Here is an 18,851-nt window from a genome sequence, read left to right as displayed (position 1 = left end):
ATTTAATATGGATGCTTTCCAAGATTTCGAAGATTTGTTTGACGAGGAATTGATCGAGGAAATACAGCAAATTCCATAAGAACGAGTTTATTCCGTTCGTCATAAAATTGATCATTACAATTTTTGGTCCGATGATGAAATTTTTCTTTTACTTTTTCCTTTCCTATCAATTATTATCAATATAAACTATAATTTTCAGACCAACACAACTTTCTGCAAGTAGCGACTATTTCAACATAACCTTAACAAAACACGTGCAAATTTAATTAAGCACAGATCGTTGTCACAAACACAGATCATAGGAAACCGTCAATAGAAAAACGTTTTTTTTACTTATTTCTTTCCTTATTCAATATATACTTTTTCATAGAAACTCTTCTGCGCATGCGCCAATCATCATGATTTTTCACACACAGATAGATCTTGAAGAGATCTATCGAACAAAGTTATCAATGGTTCGATATCTGTTAGCCTCCTTGAGATAATGGCCACTTCCGATATCTCCGGATGTAAATGTTTCCGCATAATATATATATATATATATATATATATATATATATATATATATATATATATATATATATATATTAAATAGATTTCTCGTGTCATCAATAGTCTACGTATAGAGTTTCATGATGATAGTAGTGGTGGGGTGGCTTATCATACTCTTACCAATTTTGATATATCACGTCACTATATACCGCACTATTCACTATATGTAGGTACATCGCTGCATCCGTAGCGTCTTTTGCATATTTGTCAGCATCTTCATTTCCTTGTATTCCTTGATGAGAGGGAACCCACAAAAATCTGATATCTAAGTTGTGGTTTTGTATTAGATTCAATTGTTTCTTGATTTGTAGTTCAAGAGGGTTGTTGGTATAGATATTTTTAAAGGAGCCCAAGGCATTTAAGGAGTCTGTTATAATTAGGTTTGATGATTGAATTTCGACCAAAGCTTTTAGGATAGCATATATTTCTGCTGAGCTTACCTGAGGTAATTTATATTACAAAGGAGGCTTATGAGAGGTGATAACAGCAGCATCAACTTCAATGGGGGTTTTGGATGCATCAGTGTGTATTTTATGGTAGTTCTGATATACTATGGAGGCTGGCGTTTCTGCCTTGTTAAAGATATTCAAACTTGTGTCAATGCTCGGTGTTTTATGGAAGGAAGCAAATATTTTATTTATATTTGGTACGTATTTATAGTACTTTACATTGTCCAGTTTGGTTGTACTCCACAGTGACACAGAAAATTTAGAGATAAATTTTAGAAAATCAGTTTGTATGTAGAATGTTTTAAATTTTGATGTCTGTTTATTCTTCAATTCTGTTAATAAAAATTGACACCTTACTGTGTTACAATTATATGATTCACCTAAATTTCAATCATATAAATTGATTTTGGTTTTTAATCCTTTGCCTTATAGAGGATACCATTAACTCCAGCTCTTCATTAGTTACAAGTACATACCTGTGGGGGAAAGAAAAACAGAGTCATTACAATAAAACAAAACATTTCTCAGCTATTTTATTTATAAACATATCCTAACTTATATTATAAAAGAAAATCATAAATTTTAGGGTTTAAAATTTCTCAAAGTGTGATATCCGCTTCGTCGTTGCTTTTATTGCCCGAGTGACCGGGCACCCAAATGAACTGAATCTTGCAGCCATCACTCACCAAACAATTATCCATATACATTCGGGGTTTACCGGTCCAATTATTCCGAAGTTTATTATTAGAACACACAAGACAATATCTTCTCTTGCCATTTCGCAATATGTGCAGTCATTTGACCGGTCTTGTTTCATGTGTTCAAGTGTCTTGATCGATCTTCGCGGAACTCATCAACGACTTTATCGTCTAATCTTTTGACAAACTTCAAATGAAACAGTGGTTTTATAATATTGTTTTTGTTTACACATTTATATAAAATGTATACATTTATGGCAGACATTAGAAACAGTAATGATCCACGCGATCAACAACACCCACTGAAATTTTGTTTTCTCAATTTAATCTTGGCTTAACTATTTGTTTCTGACATAATTTCGTCCACTAACTCTTCGATGTTGAAAACTTATGGCTCTGGTACTCCATGCATTACTGTCTACAGGTGGTGTATCTTTGTCATCTTAATCAAATTCAATAATACCTAACTGTTAAGACCGTAGAGTCAGTAAACCATCCATCTCGCCATAGCCGCGACAGTGAATATAATATTAACATTTTACTGTCAGAAATACGACGACAACGGAGTGTAATAGGTTAAATGAAACAATGAAATTTTGGAACAAAAAGTGTATACTGATTCTCGTAATTTTCGACATTTACATAACTAAGGTTGCCTGATTAAATTTCATTGGAAATAATCAATGATCCATTAGTTTATTTCATTATAAATAAAAATAACAAAAATTACATTGTTCTTTTCTACTCAGCAGCTTTTACTAAAGCTTCTCCTACTTCTATGGCAATAGCAGCTTCAGCTCTAGCCTATAACAAAAACCAAGTTAATTATTAAAATACATTGACAAAATCCTAACAATATCGTTTAATAAGTTGATAAGAAGTCTCTTTTAGTCATTCACTAAAATTTGTTGGAAATATTATACCCTGAGCGACTTTTTCATATTTGTTTAAGAGAAAAATCAGCTTGATTATGATTATGAATTAGAACAGAAGCACACAGTACTTTCAAATGTAAATTAAAATCAACAATAAGTTTCAGAGAAGGTTTTAGGATCACGTGCCATTTCTACAAAATTCATAAAATGATGTTTTCAATTCTCAGTTGATTAGATCAAATGACGAATGTCCCTAAGAATTTTTTAACTATGTTAAAGAGATTTTACTTTGGTATAGAGCTAAAACAGTCTCCATACACATTTTGAAGTGTTGGTAACGATTCAATACCAAATATTTTAAACAATCTCAATATTTTCATTAGAAAATTCGCAGATCGCTACTTTGCACCAAGATGTGTCATTTTTAACCTCTTATTTATTGTGAAATGAATGATCATCTGCTGAAATCCATAAACAATAGGTTATCAGAAAAGTTCATATTGTGTATAATTATAACACCTTAGTACATAGCCCTTTAACATAAAAATTTTTCAGCAAAATCTAATAAGAAATCTTTCCACTATACTCTAGTAAAGTGCAGTGGTAATATACTGAAGCAGTTGAATGAATTTATGAATGGTTGAGGTAATGAGAACAATCTGTGTATATGAAAAAGTGTCTGTTGAAATATGTTAAATGAGGGAGGAGCCACATTAGCATCAGGGTAAATTTTAAAGAAAGTACACCCTGGACGACTTTTTACATTTTTGTACAGTGCAAGTTGTTGAAATCTTCAATAACTATATTTTTTTATGTCTGCATACTTCAATTCATCTACAATTTCTATATTCATCTCCATATCCTTCATTTAGACCAGCGCCATTTTACAAGGTTCTTCAACTGTTGTTCATCTTATACAACTGGACGCATTTGCAACTTTTGCTTCATTGCCTCTACTGCTACCACTACACAAACACTAGCTGAAAAGTTTACTTTCATCCCCTGAATATAATAACTTAGTTATGAAAAACTAGTGTTGGTGTTCAGTGGGAATATCACTAATGGATCCTGATATCCAGTTATTCTTCTGCCAAGAAATGTGCTACTACCATAGGATCTATAGAGCTATCTTGCCATAAGTTTAACTGGCAAGAATTTATAAACATAGTAGTATTCACTGAATAAGATTGATAGAAGTTGAATTTATTCCTGATTAGCAGTAGCTAATTCACTTTTTATCCCAAACCTCCAACAAGCCAACAACCCTAAGATTTCAGTAACTAGGGAGAAAATCAATGGGGAAATATTTTATTTGGTGATAAGTAACGAGTTTGTTATTGAGGTGACAACTGACAGAAGAGAATTTTTTAGCATCGACTCCAATATGTCTGATAAAACAGTGGGATTATGGTCTAGGAAAAAAATTATAAGATCAAAATGGAAAGATTAATAACTTGAGAATAAAAAATTTTCAACATTGTAATTGATTAATATATATGTAAAATTAGAAATTTTACCTCATCTGTACTCGCTGATGACAATTGACTTTGAGCTGTACTAAGGATGTCTCTAGCCGCATTTAGATCAAGATTTTCTACAGGATGCGCTTCTTCTGCCAAAATCTGAAATATTTTAAAGATAAAACTGATAATAGTTTAGGTTAAACTGGAACTATAACAGGTTTTTATTTCATTTTGTTTTGTAGCTGCAGTAATAAAACAGAATGAGACAAGTGAATTCTATAGTAGTACCTGTACAGATGAATCATCATTTATTGTTACAGTACCACTGGAAACAAAGATTTTCTTAACATTACCACCATCTTCATATACTGTAACTACTCCTGGTTTAAGAACAGCTAATGTAGGTACATGGGCAGGTAAAATACCAAAATTTCCAGAGAATGAAGGTACATCTACTTGTTTCACTGAGGATGCATTATAATACACCTAAAAAAAAAAATAAATTTATCAATTACTTGGCTTACCTATTTTGTCACAATATACAAAAAATATTACCTGGTTTCCAGCGGCAAAGATGAATTTCATTTGATCGGCGTAAGTTCTTCTTACAGTCGTTTGAAGGGTTCTGCTAGATAAAAGACGAGACATTGAGCGAATCGAAGCCATTTTTCTAAAAATTAATTTATTTTTATTAGGAATCAGTAGTAAGAATGTCTCTACAAAAAAAATCTCAGCAAGTCACATAACCTCTCATTACATAATAGTATATCGTTATCAAATGTTTCATTGTCCAACTCCTTATTAAAATCATAGTATCAAAATTTAAACTAAGAAGTTACCTTTAGTTTTGATTTATAATTTCAAATGTACAAAAACCTTAGTTTTATTGGGAAATAGAGCCCACAGTACCCAAAAAATGTACGAGAATGACAGATATGTTAACTGTCAATTTAATAAGGATGTGAAGAAAGGATATTCTGTATTTTGAACATTGTACGTTTGACTATTCGGGAAGTTGATCATCTCAGATACCAAGGTCGTAGTAAACAATTTAAAAATGTTTAAAACATTTATAATTAAAGATGTATCAGTTAACTTCGTGTAGAAGTGGTATGCAGTAAGTCGATTATTTAGTGTATGAAATAATTATGGTTTACAAGGCATAATATTCACTATTATATAAGTGCAAGAGAACACAAAATATGAAGGAATGGATAAGAATTTCTTTGGCACTTAGTATTTTTGGATTTCTAAAAGAAATACGACCTTCCGAACCATTTGTTTATGAATTTTTGATTGACCATCGATGGAGAAATCTTACCGAAGAAGAAGTAACTCAACAAGTGTACCCTGTTGGTACTTACAGTTATTTAGCACTATTAGTTATAATTTTTTTAATTACGGACTTATGTAGATACAAACCACTCATCATATTGTTAGGAGCGTCTGGAATTGTAATATGGAGCTTATTATTATGGACGAAAACCCTTTTTGAAGTTCAGATTGTAGAGGTAAGTGTGTAGTTAATATTATATAATATTAATACTAAGAAAATATATTTTGAAAACTATTGAGAAACAGCAATTTTTGTGCCTCATTCAAAACCACCATTGCTTCGCAATAGTTATAACTAAAGAAAAAATCCGAATATATATTTAAAGAATATTTTTAGAACTATAGAAATTGAGATGTTTACTTTTTTATTTGAAAAAATGATCTTAGTACAGATACGATTTCTTCATGAATAGTTAAAATTGAATACTTATAATGTTTTTACAATTAAAATTTTTTATTTTTGTTTCCTTTGAATTTTGTTTCTGAAGAATCTAATCATACAAATAAAAGTATTTTATTATTTGATTAAAGATGTATACCATGTGTCATTCAGAATTATATTATTTAGAAAATAAAGAATTAAATATTTACATTTATAGATTTTACAATAAAAAATAAACGAGTAGATTGTATCCACAGAAAATCTAGTCATATGATTACAACTATTCCAAGTACCTACCATATCAGTAGATAATGAGTTTAACAGTTGTTATCACAATTATAATATTTATTTTAAAAATTGATTCATTGAATCCCAAAATTAAATGTATTGATTGTTATTTTTCAAAAAAGAAATGAGTGAATTTGATCTACAGTAAATCTAACCATATGAAAGAATTATTCCAGGTTTCATATTAACAACAGATTAAGTGTATATTACAATGAGTAATTAACAGCAATAATTTCTTTTTTTTTGGTACCTAGAGTAACAGTTGTGCTTATTAATTCTGAGATATTTCAAACATGAAATTTGTCTTCAGATTCGTTTTTTTCTATTGTGTGGTTAACAACCTCAATTATTATGGTTTTATGTTTTTATTCATTAATACTAAGTTATTATAAAAATAATAATTCTTATCAATAATAAAATAAAATCAACAAAAAACGCCCAACCTCCTTCCTCTTTTTTTAAAATTATCTCAACATAAAACAACTAAAAAATTAAATCTTCATATCATGACATCTTCCCCTCAAACAAAACAACATTTATTCTTTTAATATTTTATATGGTGTTATAATTTGACAGGTTTATTAAGAGCCCTACCTCTACTAGAAGATGTTACCAGAGACTCTGAAATGGTGTTTGATCTTCTGGCTGAATTTTGATTAAATTTCCCACTTGTGCTTTGGTCATGTTTAGTTTCTCCATGACTCTCGTTTAAGAAGCTTTTATGTTGAAATTTATGAATGCTTTAAATTAAAACTATTTCTTCGCACAATTCGGCCGTTGTCTTTTTCTATTAAATAGGATCTTGGAGTATTCTCATTTTTGGCTATGATTCTAGTCAAACTCAATATTTTTCTATCCTTTACTACAACATTGTCATCGACTTTTAAATCTGTTCCATTAGCTGTTGTCTTATTATAATATATTTTGTAGAGATGTAAAGATAATCAATGTCTGTGGGACCCAATAGCATTGATTAGATAGGTTATTTTGTACTGAGTCTTCTGCTTTGCTAAATCTGCGCTGGAACGTTGCCTGCACCTGACAGTGGGGTGTTCCTGCATCCTAAAAGTGCTGCCTGTGAATCATCGCACATTCTCAACATATTCTTTGACGTTTGAATTGAACTTTCTGCTAGGTTAGGACTTGAACTACAAAACTGAAATTTCCGTAACCTAGCAAATTCTCTACATATCTGAGAATGATAAGACATGTTGTTATTTTGAATTGATTTAAATGTATTTACTAAAGTTTTATCATTTTTATTTTTAGTAGATATAACTTCAATCCACTTGGTAAAGTAATCCACTAATACAAGGTATTGTTTTGCTCAAATGGGCGTTCTTAAAAATATCTTGAAATCAAGAGTTCTTTAACATTATTTTTACTGTAGAATTCCTTCCAATAAATTATATCTTGGGCATTCCACTTGATTTTTAATCAATTCCACCTCTTCTTATTCCTAAAAGGATCTTAATCATTGTTATACACGTTATTTTTATCTTTTTTTATCTTTTCTTAGTTTTTTATATTCTATGAATAGATTTTTATTTATTTTTATTATTTTAATTTAACCATTTTATTATATTATATGAGCTATATTAAAGTGAACTATTATGTACATGATTTCACATAGGAAGGATTTAAACAATTACTGTAATCTATAATGGTTGTTTATATACATTTTATTGGTGGTATAATTATTGTAAACAACAAAAAGTAAATATTTATGTGATATTAAATAGGTACCATAAAAATAGAGTTTTCTCAACCTTCATGATTAGAAAAGAGTGTTGATTTGTCGAAAACCAAACCCAACAAATTAGGCGTTTGATATTGAATCCAGAACATGTTGCGAAACTTATTTTTCAATACATTAACGTAATAGTTCATATTTTGTTGGAAATATTTTCTAATAAACTGAAAATAGTTAACTTTAATGTAAAAAATATACAAATTGTTTGTATTTTTTTATGCCAAATTAAAGCTTAATATTTACTTATTCACTCACTGTTGCCTTTAAAATAAGAAGGTAACCTTGACAACATGATTCACTTTGTGTGTGTAATAACCATTTAAAAAAGTTAAAACTATCAATATCACAATCTTGACTTAAAATTGGCAAAGCCAAGGACTGATTCATCTAATAATTGAACCTGAAATTACTATTTATAACCAATTCACGTGATTTGTACACATTTTTATTTGTTTAAATTTTCTAATTAGAATGTAGTTAGGAAGCTATGTTTACCTACGTATATTTACAATTAAATAGGGCTGCTGTAGTTCTATTGGGTTCCCCCTTTTTTGTTGCGATACAGGGGATACCAGTGTTTACAGCTGATCTATTCATATCACTCCTCTTAGAAAAGTTCAGAACATAGGGTGACTGCAGCTTAGTTTTCTATTCCATACGTGTGCACTGGCGTTCTGTAGTGTCTCACACTTTGAGAGCATGTGGATAGAGATATCATTCTCTGCACAACAGAATTTGCACCCTGCATTATATGTCAAGTCGAGCGTCTGCAGGTTTCCATTGAGGCGACATTACTTCGACAAGATAGTATTCGTAAGTTGCTCTTACTTACTAATACATCAACAGATCTTTTCTGGTTATTGTTTCTTAGGAATGTTCTACCTTAGTAAGTAATTGTGAACTGCTACATTATAAAATCGTAGAAAGAAATGTGCCATAAAATAGTAAGGCCGACCGCTTTCAATGCAACTGGTTGCAAACAAGTTGGTCTTGCAACATTTTGGCTTAGGTATGGATGGATCCAATATTTTCTCTGTACCCCGTATTTTCTAGGATTTTGATAATAATCAATGACGTGTTCCTCATCAAAGTTTGAATACATTGAAAAATTACGTTTCACTGTTGCATCAACTGATTTAATACTGATTATGAGTCATATCCATGTGCGCTGAAAACTGTTGCAAGAACAAATGCTTTGCCATCTTTGTTTCAAAACTTTGGACTGTCGGTCTAATGCTTCCCAATATTAGTGCCAACAAATTATGCCAATATTTCCATGTTCTAATTGTCTATATTATATACTGAGTGTACATGAAGAATTTGGTTATTTCCAGTTTTTTTATGGAGTATTCTGTGCAGCAGAAGTAGCTTACTACAGTTACATATATGCTAAAGTTGACAAGGAGTATTATCAACAGGTTACCTCACACACGAGAGCTGCCATCCTGGCAGGCCGAGCTTTCTCTGGAATATTAGCTCAATTATTGATATCTTTTAGTCTGACTAATTATAGAGATCTCAATTATATCACTTTCACTGGTAAGTACAAATAGATAAATGTTTATAATTCCGAAAATTACTTACCTACTAATAAAGAATGAATCTCTATATTGCGACACACTAATTGGAAACGCGGAAAAAAATCTAAATTCATCTCCTTGGCGGTTGAAGAAAGCAACGATACGCGATCAAATTTCATGTAGTTTTGGTAAAACGGGCAAAGAGACTATCTACCTCCTATTAAAGTACCAAAATATTTTGAATTTCCTCAAAAGAAGTTTTGCAACTGCGGTGGGTTTGACTCGGCATTTGTTCTATTATTGGACGGGTATTTCCATTTTAAAAATCAAGTTCTCGCCTATGTTACGAAAATCTTGTCGGCCAGTAATGATCTAACAAAATTTTCCACCATAAATATTTACTAGTCGTAGATAAAGTATAGTATTCTACTCGCGTATAATGAGTCATTATTCACAGGGTAAACTCTTCGTGAATAATGATCTTATTGATTGCAATTTAGAGCCATTCAAACTGTTGAAATAACCGTATTTTATTATCAACATGACGTCTGTATCAAACAGTAGTATTATCCCAAAGGAGAGTTTCATAATTGAAGCTTTTTAACATACACTGTATGTTTTTTTACTCATTTCGTTATCTCTTTTATTTGATTCACTTTAAAAATAAAATCCCTTCCTTATTAATTTGGAAGATATAAAGTATAGATGTATACTGATATATATCTGGCAACATCAAATGAAAAATTTTAATTTTTGATATCATTCAAATTGTCAGGTTTTGTTTTGTATAAATTTTAGTATAAGTATTACATTAAAAAGTGATCTAAAGATGAAATAACTGGTAATTAGAGTTATTTCCCGTAATCTGCTTGATTGTTGGAAATGTTCCATATTATTTCTAAACATTTTAATTCATTAATTTGCTTCCAATAAAAAATGAACCAATCCGCTCGAACATCTGTTTTCTAAGGTCTCTCTAATATTCTCCATTAAGGCAGATTAAAACTAGCAGTTTTATCAGAATATAATAAAAACTATCCTATTATAGAAACTAGTGTGAATATTTTGCTTTTGCATTATGATTTCACAAAATTCTCGTAAAAAAGATACTTTGTAAGGATAAAATGGATTTTGTTCCAAAATACTATTATTGAGCCCACTTACATGGCGAAGGCATTTACAAGTTTTTGCACTTTTGATTTGAAAACCATTTACATATTACTTACAAACATAATAATGTAATTTTTTTTTCTTAAAACGCCAATGGAAACCCTGCTAGGAGTGTAAACCTGCTAACTCACTTTAACCCAAATTTACAGGAGAAAAACAAAACTTAATAAATTAGAATTTTGCAATTTTAGGTTAAAACCAAAAATATAGTTGGTTTATTTTTGCATATTCTACATTATTAGAAAGAAATTACATAGTTATTTTTTATTGCTAGAAAGTTATAAGTGTTTTTATTTCTTCTTTTTACGACGATAACTCCCTACGGAGGTTGGCGATCCAAATGGCTATTGTCACACGAGAAACCGCAGCTCTGAAAATTTCTGTGGACGTCTGTCCGAGCCATCTGCGCAAGTCTTTCAGCCATGAATTTTGTTTACGGCCGACCGTATCCATGGTCCAACTTTCGCATCCGTACAGAAGAACAGGAAAGATGTAACAGCGAAGTATTCTGGTCCGTAGTTCCAGGCTGAGGTTGCGGTTTGCCAGAAGTGTCCTCATGTTGTTCAGAGTTTTCCGCGCTTGCTCAATTCTTGATCTGATTTCGAGTTGACGAGCATAGAGTTTAAACAGTATGAGAGAAGAGAGAGAGAAGGGAAGAGAGAAGTCCGGTTATGATCTTTAGATTTTGTGCGTCAATCCCGTTTGATTTTAGGATTTTGATCATTTTTTGGTGTGACACATAGTTAAAACCTTTTTTATAGTTAATAAAGTATGCAAATACATCAGCATTCTTGTCTCTACATCTTTGAGTCAACACATTCAAGGAGAAAAGATCTTTCCGAGTTCCCATTAAAGTCGTTAAAAATTAATGAAAAAAGACAAAAAAACTGAAAACAAATTAATATTTATTGCCAAGAACAATAAAAAAACTTTCAGCAACAAATAAATTTATTGAAAAAATAATAAATTCGCATTAACTGCGCATCCAAAAGAGCACAGCGAACAAAAGTAGTTATAAATTAAGAACAACTCTGATTTCTTTATATATTAAAGATAAGGCTGGGACTTATCTATGGAAATCCGGAATGGTTGCAGCCTTCAACTGGATTCCCAGATGTTGGGAGTGAGTTGTACTTGTAGTCTGGTGGTTGGATCATTTGTGGTCGAAACTACCAACCTGACAGCTGTAGAACAGCGAATATAAAAAATAAAATTACCACAGATTTACCAAAATTATCATTTGTTTTCAGCCATGATCGTTGCTACAGTGTGGAGTGTGTTATTGCCATCAGTTGAAAAAAGTATATATTTTCACCCAGAAGATCTCAGAACCGAACCAATAGTGACAAAATTGTCAAACGCTTTCAAATTGATGATATCTCATTTTACAACTTCATTTTCAAATACCTACGTATTAAAATGGTCTCTTTGGTATGCTTTATCAACTTGCGGGTTCATTCAGGTAATTCTTTTATAGCAGTTAAAAGGACAATTCTATTATTTTGTCATGTTGTAGGTACAAACTTATATGCAGCCTCTTTGGACTGCTATAGTAAATGACCATTCAAAACCAATATACAACGGCGCAGTAGAAGCAGTATTAACAGTATTGGGTTTCCTAGGTGCATTAATCGCGGGAATCATCAAAACTAATTGGAGAATGAAAGGAGAACTTACTTTGACGATGTGTTCTATATTGCAAGCCTTTGCAATAATATACACGTCAAGAACTGAAAAAGTTTTTTTAAGTTACGTTTGTTACGTCATTTTTGGTGGACTCTATCATTTTATGATAACAGTTACTTGCAGCGAAGTTGCCAAATATATCGAAGATGATAGTTACGGCTTGGTGTTAGGTATTAATACATTCGTAGCTTTAATTTTTCAGACTATTTTAACAGCGATTTTTGTTACCGATGGTGTGGGTTTTGCTCTTAAGCCCAGAGATCAGTACTTTGTCTATGGTTGCTTTCATCTTTTAATAGCCGTCATTTTTATTTGCATAGGATTGATAGTGTGGATGAAAAGGGAAAAGGACTACAGAAAATCCGTCGTATTGTAGTTTATTCGAGTACATTTTCAAAAATTTTTATTTTATTTTTATTTCTTATTGAAATTGTTTTTTCAAATCACAATTTCAATGACTGAAGTGCTTAATTATCAAGAATTTTCTTTACTTAATGCTTTTATATATATAACAACTTATTATGTTACAGAAAAAGAATTTTGGGGGATTCCTACGCCCCAAAATTGTTAAATGAGCTCTATTTTATAGTGGAATGTAATTTTACCCTCAATTAGCTCAATGTAGTTGAGTGGCATGATTTCCTTCCAATTAACACCAATAAAAACCATGAATTACAAGAATCTCCAACGCAACCTTAAAATTTACCATAATCATGAAAACTAGGACAATTATAGTGGAATTAATAAGAATAAATTTCACTGTCCTTCTCTGTTCTCATTGCTGGGTAGTACTTTTACAATCGCCTTGTTCACCTCGTAACATATGGAATTGGAAATTCTTTCAGGCATCGTTAGTTTTAAAGCAAGGTTGTTCCACTAGAATTTTCTTTTATGATTTCATAAGAAAATGTGTATCATGATTTCTTCCTTCACCAACAGCCCAGTATATGTAAGATGGCTTCCGTAAGCCTTGTGACTGGGGCTACCAGAGTCTTCCTTCTACTTAAGTGTCGCCCTATCCTGAGGACTAAAATTACCTATGAAGATTTTAGCTCGTTTGTAGTTATGCTTCCTTGCTTTTCCCCTTTCACACAGCTTAAGATATTCCTTAATAAGCAATTTAAGAATTCTCACTGCAGTTTCAGGTCCTATCAGTGGTAGAGTGGCACAAATTTTAAACATTTAAACAGCACGTCATTAATTTCATTGCTCCTAAGTCTCTTATGTCCAAGGATCCAGAACAGCTCTTCCCCGTTTTCCTCAATCAGTTCTTTGTAACATTACAGAATTAGCTTTGATCTGGAGATCATGTTAGGTAATGTTATTAGTGCCACTGTAATGTCTGTGAAGATTTGTACACTAATGTTCTTATTTTTTTGCAACAATACAGTGAGCATGGTTACTAATTTGGAATTCATAACTATGTACTTTTCTAGAGGAAGGATTTGTTGTATATTCCCTATACGTTTGTATATTTCTGCTCAAGCAAACTCCCCTTTTTGGATCCAACCCTGTGGTAAAGTTCCTTCGGCCCATGACTTGTAACCCGTATATATTTTTATACCAGTAGTGTGCTATGAAATATTAAAATTAGTGCGGTAATATGTAACATTTCATACCTCACTTAATTGTTTGAATTGTTGGTCTGTTAGAATCGATCATTTAGTGAAAATAAACTGAAATGCTTTTAAGAGGAAAATTCATACTTGGAATTTCGTGAGCTAGTTTTTCATTAAAAGGGGGGAAGGTAGCCTACTATTCTACCGATTTTTGTACTGAATTTTCTAGGCTAGAATATTTGTGATATAGTTAAGTGCTTTTTGTTTAGTAAAAGTGAGAATAGCAAGTTTTAAAATAAAGTTATTTGTTTTTGAGTAACAGAAGCAAGACTGGTATTGTGGATATTCCTGTACATTTTCAATTACCCGTATTTTATGTATTTTTGACTTCATCGTTCTAATTTAGTTATTCCAATCACTCTCAAATCTTTTGTTCCAGTATTTGAGTTTAGTGATATAGATAGGTAAGGTAACTCATGTATGATGGGAATATTTTATTTTTCAAAAAAAAATTGCACCACATATAATATCAGGTCAATTCATATTTAAAAAACAAACAGCCATCTAGATGCCACATCCTGAATCTTATTATTAATTTTTATAATTTGAAACAGAAATTCCATTGTAAATAAAACTATACAGAAACTTATTAAAATAATAGATTATTACATTTTATTTAAGCTACTTCCATCATAAAACTAACAGTTTTCTTGCAAATTAGAAAAAAAATAGATTTTTCTTCAATGTTTCTAACCAAGTATACTTCAATATTTGTAAAGAGGACATGTCCAAGTCCAAGACAACCTGTTCTCAATTTTTGTATCCACTGATTAATTTATTCAAGTGCTTTATGGGTAAAACTTTTTCGCTGGCTTTTAAAACTATGGTGGTTGAGTTGTCATTCGATTCGTAATCGCATGTAGGAAGTTATTGAAAAAATTGAAGATGCGCTCGCAAAAATTATAAACAATTGACTAAAAAAAGTGTAGTTTGCTTTTTTGCTTGTATCTCAAAAACTAATTGAGATATTCTGAATCTGAAAAAAGCTTCGAAAAGCGGAGGAAAGTTCCTAAAAAAAGATCCAATTCCCCTGAAATATCATTATTTACTTTGTTTAAATAATATTTTTTGTTGCGCGTATTCGCCCTCGATAAAAATTATAAATATTGGTCCTACAGTTCCGGGAGTCAGGACTTTTTTTTTGTAAATTTCCTCCGCTTTTCGAATCTTTTTTCAGATTCAGAATATCTCAAATAGTTTCTGAGATATAAGAAAAAACCAAACCCTTTATTTACTTAATTGTTCATAACTTTTGTAATATTTGTCAAAAACTTTCTGCATGCGATTATGAATCGAATGACACCAGAACCATATTTTTAGGAGCTAGGGAAAAGTGTTGACCTAAAAAGAACTTGTTGATTGGACTAGATAAAAAGTAGCGTTGTTCTATGATTAAGTAGGCCACTAAGAAACACTCAACGTGTAGTTTACAAAATTTTTAAGAAATTTGTTTGATTTTACACTTTTATTTCACTGTTTATTGAATTGTTTTTTTTTATTTTAATCAAATTGTTTTATTTGATATTTTATGGGAACTTCATGATGTGATGTTATGTATTGTTTTTGTTCCAATGTTTTCAATCATTATATTTTTTAAGAAATAACCGTTTTGTAATTAAACATTTTTTTCATAAAAATGATTTTTCATTGTAACTGCTCTTTTCAAATGGAAAATATTAGCACAGAATACACACCTATGATATGAGATTGCTCCTCTCTCTTATATCGATAGAATTGTACAAAATTACCCCCAGGAAATGAAAATGTAACTACCTTGAATTGAACAGACGTAAGGTATCAAGCTTTTAGCCTCTTGGAGGATTTCATAAAGACTAAGGATTTAATGAGATCAAATGCAACTAGAAACGTTTGTTTGAGTATGTATGAACCCAGTTGTTGTATTATATGCACCTCATTATTACATTATATAGAAAATACCTATGGAAGTGATGATTGTATTTTGTTATACTGGCCAAGGTATTAAGTAATTGGAGAACAAACATGTTCCTGTGTCCATCAGAGGTGTCGCTCTACTACAGTTTTTTCTTATTTATTATAATACCAATGACAAGTTTTATACCACAAAAACAAAAAACCATTTCCAATTTTTTTATTAGAGAAAAAATATTAATTTATATTTTTTTACAAAAAATAAAATAATGTGAATAGTATATGTAAACATGAGATAGTATACTTAGTGATAATAAACTTTGGTCATTTTTTCAAAAATCCTATCCTCCTCAAATATCTAACAATGAATGGTACAGCTGCTAGAGTTATAGTGATTCTGATTGGAGCAAAAACTTTATGAATAGCATAAGCAACAGCAAAAGTCCCAGCATTTGTTGCTATGTTACTATTAGAAAACCAGTCTTTTAATCCTATACTCTCAAATAGCGACATCACATCTAATCCTCTGAAAAAAAAAAATAATATGTCTCAAAAATAATTCTTCTATTTCAGGTTGGTACAAATAAAATTTTTTAAAATCAAATCAACTACTAAAGGCCAGTTTCATAAAGATGATTGTTTACTGTTTAATTTAAGGACTTGATAAGACAATAGTATGTCTGCATCTAAAGCTAAGGTATGCATTCTTCTTATTGCAATCTACAATTAGAACAAGAATGGTATGAATCTTCCAACGAAGAGTCGCAAGGACTTCCTACTCCAATAAAAAGTTAAATACACTCTTTGTCCTAAAATATTCAAGCTAGAAAAAATTATTAACATTCAATTCCAGTATCCCGAGATACTAATTTTAGCGAAGAATAGAAAATTTCACTGTTAGTGGAAGTGGTAAAAGAAAAACATTGCAGAATGTAAAACTATCCACAAGCAAAAATTTTTTTTGAAATATGATTGTCAGCTGCTTGATAAATTATTCTTAAATAGGACAGGGCTGCCATGAATATTGATAGCAAGAACTTGTTGAATAGATTTGTGAAGCATATAAAATTAAAAATGAATTTTATGAAACCAAACTGATTTTCTTGAAAAAAGAGATTGAGGCTCAAAACAAAGTGCAGATATAGCAAAAAAGATGAAGAAATAATGCAAGAAAAACATAAATTGAATTTATTAAATATGGAATATGCAAGGCTATATAAATAAATTGAATAAAAGTAATTAATATGCATATATATTAAAAAATTGATACACTTTTGTAATTTATGTATTGCTTTTCAGCTCAACTCTCCTATCATTTTGGATTTTTAAAACAAGCATATGTTTTTCATTCATAGTTAAACAAGCTTGCCCTGTATTTTTGATACTGTGTGGCCCAGCAAAGTCCTGATTTTTTCCACATACCTTCGTAAATAACTCTCTAGAATTTCAGCTCAATACTCCTATTATTCTAGCATGGATGATTTTCAAACATGCATATGTTTTTAATCAATATTTGAACAAGTTGGTTGTCTGTATTTACAATACTATGTGACCCAGCAAAATCCTGTTTTTTCATATACATCCAATCTTCATAAACAACTCTCTAGGATTTCAGCTCAATGCTCATATTACTTTGATGTGGATGATTTTTTAAACATGCATATGTTTTTCATCTATATTTGGACAAATTTACCTATTAATAAATAGATGGAGACAAGGATAGTTTTCTGAATTTTGAGGATCAAACTAGAAAGAGTTGGCTACAGGTGCACTTTAAAAAATATGTAGTATAATTTTATTATTATAAAATAAAACAAAATTAAAACCGACTGCTGCTGCTAATAGGCTGTGCTAATGGAAAGCAATAATATGTTTACTGTTTCTTTCTTCAATCTGAAGCATTGGAGAAATTCACTGTCAAATAATTAATAAATGTGCCTTTCTTATTTTGATAAATCTTTCATCTTCTAATAATTTCAGGTTCATCATCAAATAACTTGTAACTAATATGTCATGCTTTATTGACAATTACAATGAACCAAATCTTTGGGGTTGTAGTAGAAAATTGAGATTATATTCAATATTGTTAATATTTCATGGATTGCATAAAATCGATTTACAAATATAGATGTCTAGAATTCGAAATTACAACTTTAAAGATCTCTAAAGTGGCTTTAAGCTTAATGCTTGATTATGAAATTGAAGAAGACTTTAAAATTTAAGGCCAATTTGATTGTTGGAGTCAAATATGTACACAAAAAATAAATTTTTTACTTACATTGATACAAGAGCATATGATGTACCCAATGATATTAGAGATATTCCTACATGAAAAATGATCACTGTTGACCCATATTCTTTAACGGCCTTTTTTAATTTTTCTTTTCTTGATAATGACTCTGTAATTACTATTTTATCAGGAGCTTGTTTAACAGAGGTACCACTATCTTCCTTCGCTTCTTTAAATTCTGTACTATTAAGTCTAAATGTTTGTCTAGATAAAATATTTTGATGCATTATAGATGGAACTATAAAAGAATTCACTACTGAAGTTCTGGATAGAGGAGTCAAACTATGACAATATGGTCTATAAACAGTGCAGTTTCCTAAAACAATGACCAGCGTTTTCTATGCAATTATCATTTATTTACATAGCATTACCTAAATTACTAGTACTTTTTCTTATGACATTTATTATTTGCGTATAATTTGCACGACCCATTATTAATAGTTATAAACAAATATGTCTTATTGAGTATTTAAATTTATATTCTTATATTTCCAAATAAAAAATCAGCCATAATAAATTTGTCAATGTCAATGTCTGTTATGTTGCCAGTATTACCAAATGCACATCTATATTATTCAAAATTGGCTAAATAGTTGACAACGGAAATATTGCCAATTGTATGTATGTTCCACTACTTCCAGCTACTGAAAGATGCATAAGCAGATAAGCTCATAGGTCACCAATAGAATCGATTCCAAACTATGTTTGATAACCAATTCGGAATCAGCGGTCCAACTTTTATAAAAACGTAGCGGAATCGTTCGATTGCACATACGCTACAAGAGGGCTCTTAATTTTTACTAGGTAGCGGCAAAGAACAAACCCTAAGAATGTTCTGTGGGTAGCGGTACTGAAAACTGAAACAGAGCCACACCAAAAAT

The 18,851-nt window shown here is 30.8% G+C and overlaps 3 protein-coding genes across 3 annotated transcripts; 1 reads left to right on the top strand and 2 right to left on the bottom strand.

Annotated features, from left to right (window-relative positions):
* Positions 1 to 2,293: 2,293 nt before the first annotated feature.
* LOC130443147 (ATP synthase subunit delta, mitochondrial) lies at positions 2,294 to 5,008 on the bottom strand. The gene is made up of 5 exons (XM_056777642.1): positions 4,877 to 5,008; positions 4,593 to 4,707; positions 4,326 to 4,523; positions 4,092 to 4,196; positions 2,294 to 2,503 (listed from the first exon to the last, which is right to left on the bottom strand). Exons 2-5 carry the CDS (start codon positions 4,701 to 4,703, stop codon positions 2,441 to 2,443), a joined length of 477 nt encoding a protein of 158 aa, XP_056633620.1. The 5' UTR covers positions 4,704 to 4,707; positions 4,877 to 5,008; the 3' UTR covers positions 2,294 to 2,440.
* A 55-nt stretch (positions 5,009 to 5,063) lies between these two features.
* On the top strand, positions 5,064 to 15,427 carry LOC130443188 (thiamine transporter 1-like). The gene is made up of 4 exons (XM_056777701.1): positions 5,064 to 5,548; positions 9,130 to 9,334; positions 11,736 to 11,947; positions 12,002 to 15,427. Exons 1-4 carry the CDS (start codon positions 5,240 to 5,242, stop codon positions 12,545 to 12,547), a joined length of 1,272 nt encoding a protein of 423 aa, XP_056633679.1. The 5' UTR covers positions 5,064 to 5,239; the 3' UTR covers positions 12,548 to 15,427.
* A 458-nt stretch (positions 15,428 to 15,885) lies between these two features.
* LOC130443187 (protein FAM210B, mitochondrial-like) lies at positions 15,886 to 18,851 on the bottom strand. The gene is made up of 3 exons (XM_056777700.1): positions 18,342 to 18,851; positions 17,959 to 18,286; positions 15,886 to 16,206 (listed from the first exon to the last, which is right to left on the bottom strand). Exons 1-3 carry the CDS (start codon positions 18,400 to 18,402, stop codon positions 16,005 to 16,007), a joined length of 591 nt encoding a protein of 196 aa, XP_056633678.1. The 5' UTR covers positions 18,403 to 18,851; the 3' UTR covers positions 15,886 to 16,004.

Source organism: Diorhabda sublineata, chromosome 4, assembly GCF_026230105.1.
Source record: "Diorhabda sublineata isolate icDioSubl1.1 chromosome 4, icDioSubl1.1, whole genome shotgun sequence".
NCBI classification, from domain to species: Eukaryota; Metazoa; Arthropoda; class Insecta; order Coleoptera; family Chrysomelidae; genus Diorhabda; species Diorhabda sublineata.
The sequence above is the reverse complement of the archived record's forward strand: the minus strand, read 5'-3'. Positions and strand labels throughout refer to the sequence as shown.

Coding starts and splice junctions, on each gene's coding strand:
- LOC130443188 (XM_056777701.1), top strand. CDS start 5,240: ATGAAGGAATGGATAAGAATTTCTTTGGCACTTAGTATTTTTGGATTT. Junction 5,549..9,129: donor TTGAAGTTCAGATTGTAGAG/GTAAGTGTGTAG, acceptor GGTTATTTCCAG/TTTTTTTATGGAGTATTCTG. Junction 9,335..11,735: donor CAATTATATCACTTTCACTG/GTAAGTACAAAT, acceptor ATTTGTTTTCAG/CCATGATCGTTGCTACAGTG.
- LOC130443147 (XM_056777642.1), bottom strand. CDS start 4,703: ATGGCTTCGATTCGCTCAATGTCTCGTCTTTTATCTAGCAGAACCCTT. Junction 4,524..4,592: donor TCTTTGCCGCTGGAAACCAG/GTAATATTTTTT, acceptor TTTTTTTTTTAG/GTGTATTATAATGCATCCTC. Junction 4,197..4,325: donor ATGATGATTCATCTGTACAG/GTACTACTATAG, acceptor AAAATATTTCAG/ATTTTGGCAGAAGAAGCGCA.
- LOC130443187 (XM_056777700.1), bottom strand. CDS start 18,402: ATGGGTCGTGCAAATTATACGCAAATAATAAATGTCATAAGAAAAAGT. Junction 18,287..18,341: donor AAAAAGTACTAGTAATTTAG/GTAATGCTATGT, acceptor TCATTGTTTTAG/GAAACTGCACTGTTTATAGA. Junction 16,207..17,958: donor TCATATGCTCTTGTATCAAT/GTAAGTAAAAAA, acceptor TTTTTTTTTCAG/AGGATTAGATGTGATGTCGC.